Source organism: Heliangelus exortis, chromosome 19 (assembly GCF_036169615.1).
Source record: "Heliangelus exortis chromosome 19, bHelExo1.hap1, whole genome shotgun sequence".
NCBI classification, from domain to species: Eukaryota; Metazoa; Chordata; class Aves; order Apodiformes; family Trochilidae; genus Heliangelus; species Heliangelus exortis.
In genome coordinates this window covers 8,768,349-8,780,604 of record NC_092440.1, presented here as the reverse complement: position 1 = coordinate 8,780,604, position 12,256 = coordinate 8,768,349, and the positions used below count along the sequence as shown (strand labels likewise).

The following is a 12,256-nucleotide window of genomic DNA, read 5'->3' as shown; positions in this document are numbered from 1 at the left end:
TACCTGTAATTATTAGTATCTCTGTTGTATCCTATCATACACAGACTTTAGGTTTTAGACTACATGTTCAGCAACTGTAAATTTTGAACATGTTACTTCTGAATACCGAGCCTAACAATTCAATGCACAATTTTCCTTACATATTTGAAGAATTTTATTTCAGTGCTGGATCAGGAATTTAAAGATTAGCAATGACAGTAAATTGCTGAATTTTTATTTTCTGAAAATATCGAGATCTATATCTGCCCTTCATCACTGACCTAGTAAATGCTTATCTCCCAAGAGTAGCTCCTTAACAAAACCTTAAGTCAGACATTTTTCACCAGGTGAAAGAATGGATGAAGTTTGCATCTTGAATATATATTTTGATTGAATTTTGCTACTGTATGATCCATTTTACCTATCCATGCTGAAAGTGACGAATTTCCTCTTCAAACCTTTCAGTGGAATTTCCTGTGTTGCCTTGATCACCAGTGCAGAGACCTCAATTCCTGCTTGAGCTCATACTCCAGAGACATTTCCGCAGTCACTGCTTTGACTGGCAAGTACGATTATGTTCCTTTTCATTGCTTGCTTGCATATATTGTTGCCTTTGTTTGCAAAATTCTTCTGCTTCCAACTAATATAGCAGTTACAGTCAAATATGCTGTTTATCTCTGACTGTCTATCTTCATTCCTTTGGTACCATTTTCATTGGTATCTCCAGACACTTATTTAGTCAGGGCTGCCTTTTACTTTGAGCATTTATCTGCATCAGGGAGTTGCTAAGTTTGTTCACAGTTGACCTGAGTCAAGCTATAGGAAAGGTAAAGATCTTTTTAAAGTAATGATACTGCTGATTACCTGGTGATATCTTATGGACTCAGATCTAACACTGCTGATGAGTTCTTTAAAGTGTTTTGTTGCCTTTGCTGAATGGAGTTATCTGGAACAGATATTTCGTGGTTACACTGAACTGAACACTTATACATGATGATAAAACAGATGATTAAAAAATAGATTACACGTAGTAATTTATCTTACAAATATTTGCCAGGAGCTCAAATGCTACCACAGGGACTTTTAAATCAGAAATGTATTTTAATTATTCTAAATTAAAGTATCAGATAGTATTACCATTTTGTTGGCAAGGAAAAAAAAGTAGTTTACTAATACATTTGTAACAATATTGAAAAGTTTCTAAAGTACAGTGAGTGTTTTATACACAGTTACAGATTGCTTTTTTCCTGGGAGTGTTTATATTGTTAAAAACTGAGACTAATGTGTCTTTGTGGGCTCCTGCTTATAAAGAGATGCTTGTTTGTAAAGAAGAGAGGTGGAATTTGCAAGGGATTTATAAAGATAGCCTTGTGCTGAGAAAAATTTAAGATGAGTTACATATTTTGAAAAACATCCTTCCTGACACCTAGAGGTGATCCAAAAAAATACTAAAAAACCTCAAATCCAACTTGTCCAAAAAAGGGAAAGCAAGGTCAACAAGCCAGTGACTTTTTCCAACAAAGGACATCTTATGCAACATTTGGATTGGCATTACACTATCAAATAGGCAAAAAATCAAACTTTCTGGATACATTGCTACTCAGTCTTTAAAAAATGAACATGAAATGAACTATATACATCACCTGCCATGAAATATCCTCTATGTTAATTCAATGCAATAATTAATTTATTCTAGATTATGGGGTGCACCAAGAAACATTAGGCAGACCACATAAAAGTAGTTTAAGCATACTGGAGTTAGAGAAAATTAAAAAAATAAATCAGAGACCTTAAAAATGAGGATGAACCCAGGAACTTGATATTTATAGACCTATGCAAAGCATTTCTGTTCCTTGAAAGTCAGTTTTTGAACAATGTATCTTAATTTAAGTTTGGACTTGAGAGTTTAGAGAACTATTCTAAATTCAGGGCTTACTAAACTTTTCTTTTCATTAATGTAATCTGTAGTGAATGCAGATCAGTTTGTACGAAGACCTAAGAGTAACAATGGAGTACATTTTTAACATGGAGTAACAAAAGCGTACATTTTTTGAACACAGATTTTACCTGCAAGCTCTTAAATTCTTAAATCCCCCTGCCACTTTTAAAGACCACATCACTAAACCATGTTGGAGGCAGTTTAATAGTATTTTCAAGTTTCAGAGTATCCTCAGCTGACACCTTCTGATGAGCTTTTAATGATTAAACAGGGAGCCTGTTGAGTTCCCCGAGATGCTCAGCCTGGCAGAGGTTTTGCCCCAGCCCTCACTAGCAAACTTTTACAACCGAAGTGCTACTTAGAGCCACGGCTTCCGTCCCCTCTCTAACAACCGGGGGGTTCACCGGGCCGGCACCGGGCAGCTGAGCGGGCTGGGGGCTGCTGCCGGGAACGGGGCGTGCGTGCCCTCCTGCCCACACCACAAAGGCACCGCTCTTCTTAATGAAACGGGCGAAAAATCGTGGCAAGACCAACCTATCCGCCCGCTAACGGACCGAGGCCCCGAGTCCGGCGGAGAAGCCCCTGCGGCCGGGACCTTCCAGGCCCAGCGCCCGTGGCCCCCGCCCGGGGCTCTCAGAGTCCTGCGACCAGCAGCCCCGCGCTGCCGCCCTCCCGCCCGTCCCGCACCACGTGACCTCCGGCCCCTCCCTCTCCCTCTAGCCGCGCGGCGTCGCTCTCCGGGTATTTGAACCGCGCTTCCGCCATCTTCCCAGCGCCCAGTCAGTAAGGGGAGCGACGCGGAGAGAAGCCTCGGGAAAGGTAAAAAGGGTCGGGACGTCCTCCTCGTCCACCTAAAAGCCGGGGAAAGGAAGCGTGTCCGCTTAAAAAGCGGCGGCGGTGGGGATGGCGGTCACCGTTAGCTACGGCCTAGGAGCGGGGATAAATGGGCTGGGGTGGAGCGAGGCTGGGCCCGCGTGGCCCTTGCAGCTGTGGTACCCGGCTTGGGTGCCGTCCCTTCACCCCACCCCTCGGAATGGCAGCGGTAGAGGGGTAGGAGCCGTGCCCTGGTCCAGCCCGTATAAAAGGGCGGGCGAAATACAGGGGGAGAAATGGAGCGGGGCCTCCAGCGGCCCGAGGGGGAGGGGGAGGTGGCGCGCGCTGCTCAGTCATGGTGGCTCATGGCGGGGAAAGCGCGTTAGGCCCGCTGGTGAGAGCCGAGGGAATGCAGGGGCCCGGCCAGGGGAAAAATGCGCCCGGGAGCCCCAGAAAATCCGCTCTGGGCGCTCCGTATCAGGAAGTAGGTTCTCTTCAGGGATGGTCTGGTGGTTCTGTGCTGGCCGGGGAGGGCTTTCTGTGTATTAAGGCTATCGTCGGCTGTCGCCGAGGTGTCCTTTGGAGGCCCCGGCTCAGCCTCTCGTCTTGCGAGCCCGAAAGGCAAAGAGGAGCGACGGCTGCTGCCTACCGTTACGGGGCTTCAGGGGTGGGCGGGGAGCTGCCGCCGCCATTGCCGCGCACACTCTTGCCGCGTGTGGGCAGAGGTGGAGGCGCTTCCTGCCCCATGAATGGGTCCGAGACCACGCGCGCCGTAACGCCGGGCAGGGGGGGAGGGCAGGAGGGGGAGCGGCGGTCTGGGCCCATTCTCCGCCGCCGGTGCCGACTGGCGCGCAGAGCACGCGCCTTTGGAGGCGGATTTGGGAAATGAAAACGGCGACCGGCCCCTTCCGGGAGCGCCTTGAATCCGCTCGCCTGTTGTGAGCTCACATGCTTCCATTTCCCCTGCAGACCCAGCATGGCCGCCCAAGGAGAGCCTCAAGTGCAGTTTAAGGTAAGGAAGTGTTTTGCTCTGGTGTTTTGTTATTCTTCCTTCAGTAGCAAAGTATCTGTAGTGCCAACTGTGCTGCTCTTTCCTTCATGGTGCAGTTAGTTTATTATAGTATTGCACACAACTTGCAGAAGAAGGTACTCTATCACTGTGCCAATCTGATGCTGTTTGTAGTTTACTGCAATAAATGTTAATGAGGCTTTGCCTGTAGAGTAAGTTTTAGAAGTAAAGTTTGTGACTTAAGTGTCTGAAGTGAATTATAATAGTCTGCTTTCTGTTGTGTACTAATTGCTTAGGAATGTAAATGTTTTGGTGTAGAATTTTCTGGTGTTTTGTGTATGCTTTGGTTTTTTTGTTTGTTTTAAATTTTTTTGATATCTTAACCACCAGAACTTCTGAAGACTGCTCATGAAGGATTGATATTTGAGTTCTTTACTATACTTGATTATAGGATTCCAGTTGTTAGTAATGCAGTTGTTTGGAGTTTTTGGGACTTCTGTTTGTTTGTTTTCCAGTAGTAAGATTATGGTGGGTTTCTCTAATTTGGGTGCTTAAGAGGTCTAAAAATACTGTCACATTTGGGTTGAAAATCTGAACGATTCTTATTTCAGTCACACTTAGTTTAGTAGAATCATATTCACAGTGCATTTAAGTTTACAGCTACATGAATTGGTAAGTGACTGCAGTTATAGCATGATAGACTTATCGGGTCCCAAGAGAGTGATTTGCCTTGTGGGGAGTTCTGTGTTTTGTTTACCGCCTCTTGTAGAGCTGAGATCTTTATAGTAATACTGATGACCAATAAATGGCTCTGGAAGTGTATTTCACGGCCTTATTTTGCCTTTATCAACAGCTTGTCCTGGTTGGTGATGGTGGCACTGGTAAAACAACATTTGTAAAGCGTCATTTGACTGGTGAATTTGAAAAGAAGTATGTAGGTATGTCTGAAGAAGCATTTGAAGTCTAATATGTTACAATTAAAAGTGTAATTCCTGGCTTACTAACTGCAGTGCTTTCTCTTATTACTATAGCAACTCTGGGTGTTGAAGTTCATCCTCTGGTGTTCCATACTAACAGAGGACCTATTAAATTTAATGTATGGGACACAGCTGGCCAAGAGAAATTTGGTGGCCTGCGAGATGGCTATTACATCCAAGGTAAGATGTGTGTGTATATCTTCTGTACCTCTTACAGTTCAGTCCTTCCTTATATTCCTTATATATGTTGGCCACTCAAAGCTTGCAGTGGTGAGCTGGTTTCTGGGACTTTGAACTCTGTGTAGATATGATAAGATCCTTTGTTAGACATCCTGCACTGATACAGGAATATGTTTCAGTATGCTAATGCAGGCTTTGTTATTAATAAAGAGCAGTAGTGCACCTTAAATGACAAAATACTGCTAATATAATTCAGTGGTTGAGGTGAATGTATGTGCTTCATTTAGTACAAACTTATATCTGTGTTAACCTATTGTGCTGGGGCAAGGACTAGGAATACAGAAAGTAAGATTTTAGATGCAATGATAAAAGTACACATCTCCATCCTAGAGTTTAGGTGTTTTCTAATAAAGTTCTGATAGTGTCCCTTACTTCTGCTTGGCCAAGCTGTGTTCCGTGTGCACTGCCTCCATATCTGTAAAATTTTAAGGGGATTTTTAGGGTGTCACTAAACACTTTTCCTTTGGAAGGATCAGATTTGAGTCAAGCACCCATGTCCTTTGAAAAACTGTTCTGGAAGAGGGCATTGGGAGATGTTGACTGGAATATCTCTGCCTCCCTGGAAGTCTCAATAGAATGTCTGAGATTTGTTAAATAGGTGCTAATTACTTTCATAGTTCATCTCATACCATGCAGCAGTGTCCCTTGCATTGATGAAATCAGATGGTGTGCAAGGTAGAACACTGATTTGGGAGATGATGTGCACAGGGTGAGTTCTGTGGACTTGAGTATTGAGCTTGTTAACAGAACACAGACTGTTAAGAGCTGTGGAACTGAGAGGGAAAGAACTGCAGCTGAGAGGGAGAAGTTAATGCAGATGTTTATCTCTGATGTGTGATTTCCATGGGTACCTCTCTTCTTTCCCATCTTAAAAGCATGTCCTTATTCTCCAGATGTAACTCTTTGTACTCTCCTTTTCTTGCAGCTCAGTGTGCCATCATAATGTTTGATGTAACATCAAGAGTTACTTACAAGAATGTACCAAATTGGCACAGAGATTTGGTACGAGTATGTGAAAACATCCCTATAGTGTTGTGTGGCAACAAAGTGGATATTAAGGACAGAAAAGTCAAGGCAAAATCCATTGTCTTCCACAGGAAGAAGAACCTTCAGGTATGATGGTATGAGTTTTTAGGAATAAAATTTGTTGAGTCTGTTAATTGCATTTGGGTTCTATGCAGTAATCAAGTGTTCTGCCTTTGTCACTAAAGGCTTTTAGATCCTGTTGCCTCTTACCTAAATTCAAGAAAGGGGGAAGTGATGATGTTAAAGATGATCATGATTGGTCTTGAGCAGAAGCTATGGTCATCTCTTAAAGGGTTTGTGTGCATTTGGTTTTCACTACTCAGAATATCATCAGATGACACAGAAGTGAGACGCAGGAAAAAAATGCACTGTTGGCTCCTGAAAGTTCCATCTTTGATCAGATGGGATACTTTCCAGTTACTAATTTCTGCCTATATATCTGAAACAGACTTTGAAGACATTTCAGTCATAACTTACTGAGAGCACAAATAAAGTCTTGGCAAAAAAAGAAGACTAGGGTAAAAGAGCTGTCCTTTAAAAAAGTGATGTATAATATGTACTTTTTTTTGCAGTATTACGATATTTCAGCCAAGAGTAACTACAACTTTGAGAAGCCTTTCCTCTGGCTTGCTAGAAAGCTTATTGGAGATCCTAACTTGGAGTTTGTTGCCATGCCTGCTCTTGCACCACCTGAAGTTGTTATGGACCCAGCACTGGCAGCACAGTATGAGCAAGACTTACAGGTAAATGAGAGAGCACAAAGGTCAAGTGATTGCCTGGTAGCTGGTGATTAAACTTGTGAGGCAAATAACTGAAAAACATTTCTTAAATGTGACTTCTTTGTTCCAGATTGCTCAAACCACTGCACTGCCAGATGAAGATGATGACCTCTGAGGGATGAAGCTGGAGCCCAGCGTCAGAAGTCTAGTTTTATAGGCAACTGTCCTGTGATGTCAGTGGTGCAGCGTGTTTGCCACCTTATTATCTAGCTGAGCAGAACATGTGCTTAATTTTTGGGATGCTGAAAGAGATGAATGGGCTTCGGAGTGAATGTGGCAGTTTAAAACAAAACAAAATGAAAAAAAAAAATCAAAACCTTCATATTTTGGACCTGCATATTTAGCTGTTTTTTGGACTGCAATTACTTCCCCTTTTGAGTTTCAAATATAAGATTGCTGCAGTCACATCAGAGTGTTAAATGGTAAATCTTGTTTCTGTCATTCCCATTCTTTTTTTGTTTAGATAATAAAGTTGTATTTCAAGGATCTTAAGCAAGTGAACTTTCATGCATTGTTAGCAAGACTTGTTGAAGTCTCTTCCCTTCTTTTGAGGCTAATGCTCGATTGTCTGTACTACAGTTCTTGTTCCCTCCTCCTTTTTTCTCCTGCTCATGTTATGGTTGCCTTGCTAAATCAGCTAACAGTTAACTTTTCTTTGATTTCCTGAAGCATATTACTAGAGTACCTGAGGAAAGCTGAACTAACTGCCAGGTAAAACTAGAGCAGTGAACACTTGACTGGTAAGTGTGACTGGATCAACGTTCCTGTGCAAATGGGAGTGTTTGTCTGCAAGGTGTTTTGAGAGTAAAGTGTGTAGTTCAGCTAGCATATGCTACCTTTATATACAGGCTCTTTGCTCTTAACTTTTAGTATGTTCTACAGTATGCCTTTGCAGAGTTCTGTATTTTTAGTAGCCAGATACAAATGGCATCTAGGTCTGGTAGGTAACTTAAAGCTGTATTTGCATGGAACATCATTCAGTAGAGCTATAGCTGATAAAACAGACTCAAGGCATCTTAAATTCACTAACTAGAAAACAGCTGTAGTTTGAGCTAAAAAGCTCTTGGCATCAAACCAGCATATTAACTAAAGCCACACTTCATATATTTAGACTTTCCTGTAACTGCACCAAGTTCTTAATTTGAAACTCCAGCTTATTACAGCACAAAATGGTGGAAAGTGTCAACTTTTAACACTATCTTGTAGACATTAATCTTGGTCAATATAAGTACTGCTAGTAAACAAAACAAGTTTAAGATACCATTTTTTCAGTAGTGTATGAGTACATGAAGCCTTGAACTCTTCCGTTTTGTATTTTTGGTTTCTTAATAAAGTGGAGCATTTCATTTATTCCTTTTAACTTGCATGTTTGTGTATGTAACTCCTACTTGAATATTTAACTATTCCAACTACACTGGTACATGGCAGCCAAATGGGGACTGATTATTGCTTCTACAATAACTTTTAAAGGAATTATTTTTAAACTAGTGAAGTTGGAGTTCTGTGAATTTTTATTTTTTAATTTAATTAGTCAATGAGAAGCCAAGTGACCTGAAACTAGTTAAAATACAGAATGTCATGTACTTAATTTGTAAAAAGATGTACTCCCACTTAACAGTGCATTGAATCTTGCTTCATCATCTGGCTTGAAGTTAATAATTAGGTTTGTGCCTGTAGTGTTCTCTAATTTAGCTGTGCATATCTCAGTTTAATACTGCTAATTTGACTATGCTGGTGCTTTACTAAGTGAGTCATTTTTTGTCTGCAAGCTGTTTTAACATCTGAAAATGCACTGCTTAAAACCCACAAATTTGATTTGGAAAACTGCAGTATTGCAGTTTTGATATCTCTTAAGAAGAGAAAATAGTGACCCTGAAGCTGTTTGTTTCCTAGTGTATGGTGTCATGGCAACTTGCCTGCTGCACACAGATCATAGCCTCAGTATGAAGTTCTACAAAACAGTTGACTTAGGAAAAGTGAAATAGCTGTTTTAAAAAGAGACGTATAACTGGTGAGCTTTGTAATCTTTAGTGTTGCTTGTTGGTCTACAAAACCTCATCTCTGAAGCAGGCACTCCTGCTGTCAAGTGTTATCTCCAGCTTTGTGGGAGTGGAATTGAGTCTGCTTGTTGAAGTATAAACTTGTCACATTTGTTCCCTGTTAGTTGTTTCTAAGTAATGCGGATGGCCTTAATATGCATGCTCAAATTCCTTAGTTGAAGTTCTTGACTATTAACACTTCAAAAAAGTTTTCATTATTTGGATTTAGGCAAAATAAAAATTTACATTTTTGTTAAATAGTGAGGAAAATTAAACTTGTATTCTAAGAACATCTGTACTAAACAGTCACATCAGTCTGTATGAGAGCTCTGCCAGGACTGAGCTGATGAGGCTGAAATCCTTTGTTGAAATACTTTGTCCCTACTTGCTTGGGTTCTGTATGATGAGATCAGATATATTGTAGGAGTTCTTGTGTTCCATACATACTGCCTGGCGAATTTTCCCACACTAAAATTTCAAGATTCAGATTGATTTTTAGTAACTTGTCATTAGAGACCATGCTCATCTTAAACTTCATAAATCAGAATGAAGTGCTGGGCCCTTGACTGTTCCTAGTTCTGTGATTAAGCTTTTGAGCTTTTAGGTGTCCTAGCCCAGAGGAGTAGTTGGAGAACCTAGTACATGTGCAAAATAGCTAAGGAAAAAAGCCTTAGTTCAAGACGCTTGCAGAGGAAATGTTTTTCTGCTTCTCACTGAAATAAATGAGCTGTCAAAGGCCTTAGAAAAGTTGGGGTTGTCCTTGAATCTCTCAGGAATGTAACAATCTTTTTAGGAACGTTGGAGAACATTTCTCAGCAGCAACTGGAAATCTGTATGCCGAGAAGGTTGAAGTCTACTCTTAGGCCTGCAGATCACAGCAAAAATTCTTTGTATTTTCCTCTACAAATTGTTTTGATTTATAGCTAACACGGTCTTGGTGTAAATTAGTGGAAAAAACAGTGTTCAGACATGATTGTTTTCTGCCTTCACCTTCCTAAAACAAATCCATGCTTCAATTGAAGTTAGTTGTTTTCTTGACCTCGTTAGGTAAATTTGGGTGAGAGTGGCCAATACTATTAGGCCATCTTAGATCGGGTTTAATAGCAATGTTGCACGAATAACTGGAGAGCTAAATGTGCTGCTGCTTTGATCAGGTGTTTTTTCACATGGGTGCATTCATTTAGGCTCCCTTTGTGTGTTTGTGTTGTTTGCCCTGAATTGAACAGTTTGCCTTTAGCAATCTTGCTCTGAGCATCAGCTGCTAGATGAACCTCACATGAAGGAATTCTTCCTTGCACGTGTCCTGGAACAGTTTAGATCATCTCTGCAAGTGGCCAAAATTGGGAATTTTAAGCTGGGGTCACATTGGGTTAATGTGTTTGCTGTCTGAAATTGGTACCCAGGTCATAACACTGAACAGTTGAAGTGGTTGATTCTTCATTGCCACCGGCTTGTTTGTAACTGTCCTTGTGGTACATGCTATTGCCTTTCCAGCAAAGAGGGCCAAAAAAACTTGATTCCCCTTTTCCACTTGTAGTTCATTTGGCTGCCTGACAAGTAATGTAAAGTTAAACTTGAGTTTTTGCTTGAAAGGAAGGCTTAATATGCTAACCTGTTTAACAGTCTTGGTGGGACTTACTGATGAGCTAAACTGTAGCCTCTTCTTATATATTTGTATGTATATATGTATATAGTTATTAAATAGTTGTGGGAATGTTGAAATATAATGTGTGTCATTACACACACATCTAGCACAGCCTAAATCTTAGGTGACAGATCAGAGTACACAAGACATACTTTTAATTAAGTTGTGTGGGTAATTAGTGAGCACATGGTTCATTGTGTGAATGACTCTGCCCCAGAATGCTAGTGTTATCCAAGCTGCATCACTGAAATAGCCTACTGTTCATCTTAGGGCACTGTATATTTAATATAGTTAATATAATCTGTACAAAGTATTAAGGTAGCAAATGAAATGACAGCTAAATGGTTCTTGTTTGCATTGAAACAGTGTGTGTATTGCATATAACGAGAATGTAAAACAAAGTTAACTTCCCAGTCAGGCTTTTTTAGTGGATTACACCTTTTAAAAATTGTTGCAGTTTCCAGATTTCAGTTTGGGTTTTCAGGCAAGTATCTAGGGGAGGAGATTAAGCCAAAGAAGTTCATTCCATTTGTAAATAAGAAGGTGGGTCATAAAAATAAGAAGTCTGTATTTTTGGCATTATTCATTGCCTTTGGGCTCTGGATCTAGTATTTTTATTTCTTATCTGTGTCTGGATATCCTGGTTTGTTTGAATACCTAAACTGATGCCTATTTATAAAACATCTCAAACTGTAGCAAACGAGTGCAGCAGACTTCAAAGATTATGTGTAAAAGCTGTTTAAGAGACATCATTGCCAGTCAGTAGTGCAAAAAGTTAAGGCTTAAACCCGATGAAAGAGCCCTTCATGGCCCTAGGTCCGATATAGCTTGGAAAAAAAATCCATTTTATGGAGATCGTGTTTTTTTTGTTGTTTTTTTTTCTCTAGCTGGCAAGCAGGCTGGGGTTTGAGGACAGATCAATGCTGGGTTTTAATCGGGGTGCTGTGATACCAGGTTGAGCCACACGATGGGGCACAGCGTCTGTGGAGCTGCTTTGCCTGAGGGATAGTGTTCCATTGAAGTGCTCCTGCTGGGGTTGCACAAGTGTCCTGTATTAGGATAGGAATTTTGTCATAGTGAAGCTTAAGCACTGCCATAGTGTGCTTTATTTTTTTTCTATTCTTCAGCAAAAAATAAATCGGAATTTACCATAGGGAGCCAGTCAACATCTTGATAATCGGCATTGAATTAAAGTATAACTGTACCTGGGGGAAAAAAAGAAAAAAAAAGAATCCGTGCATTAGAAGATGGTCACCTAGTGCTGGTGCAAGACAAAAATCTGGTAAGGAATATAGAGTAGTTAGGTATAGCACAGTACTGTGTCATGTAATTCCAGGCTTGATCTTGTAGTCAAGGTACAGTACAAATAGTAAAATGAACAGAAAGCTTGAAGGATCTGTGTCCTGAGTGTTACAGTTCCTGTTCTGTTGTAAAGAGTCTAAATAAGGGAGAAAGAGATTGTTTTGCTCAGACCTTCATATTTGAAATTAGGATTCCTGGAAGAACTGTTCTCTTACAGTTTACTTATACTGGAGAATGCTTCCTGTAACAAGTTCCTCAAATTCACTTTGCGTATTCCACAGGTGACAAACTGTGTCCATGCTGTCCTGCTGAGGTCCCTGATTTGGCAAATGGAATAAGCAACTGACTGTACACAGCTGCTGTAGTACTTATGGAACTATTAACAGGGGTTGCAGAGCAGAAGCCTGGGCAGTGTGGCACAAAACCAACCTGGTCTCTTTAGAAGCATACCCCAGACAGCCAGTATGATAAAACAACAAGCACTATGTTGCATTAGGCAGTGAGATGA

General features: G+C 41.0%; 1 protein-coding gene across 1 annotated transcript; it reads left to right on the top strand.

Moving 5' to 3' along the window:
* Positions 1-446: 446 nt before the first annotated feature.
* RAN (RAN, member RAS oncogene family) lies at positions 447-8,122 on the top strand. Its single transcript, XM_071763262.1, has 8 exons — positions 447-541; positions 2,639-2,737; positions 3,701-3,743; positions 4,594-4,678; positions 4,772-4,897; positions 5,883-6,070; positions 6,556-6,726; positions 6,833-8,122. The coding sequence occupies exons 3-8, from the start codon at positions 3,708-3,710 to the stop codon at positions 6,875-6,877; spliced, it is 651 nt and encodes a 216-aa protein (XP_071619363.1). The 5' UTR covers positions 447-541; positions 2,639-2,737; positions 3,701-3,707; the 3' UTR covers positions 6,878-8,122.
* Positions 8,123-12,256: the final 4,134 nt, after the last annotated feature.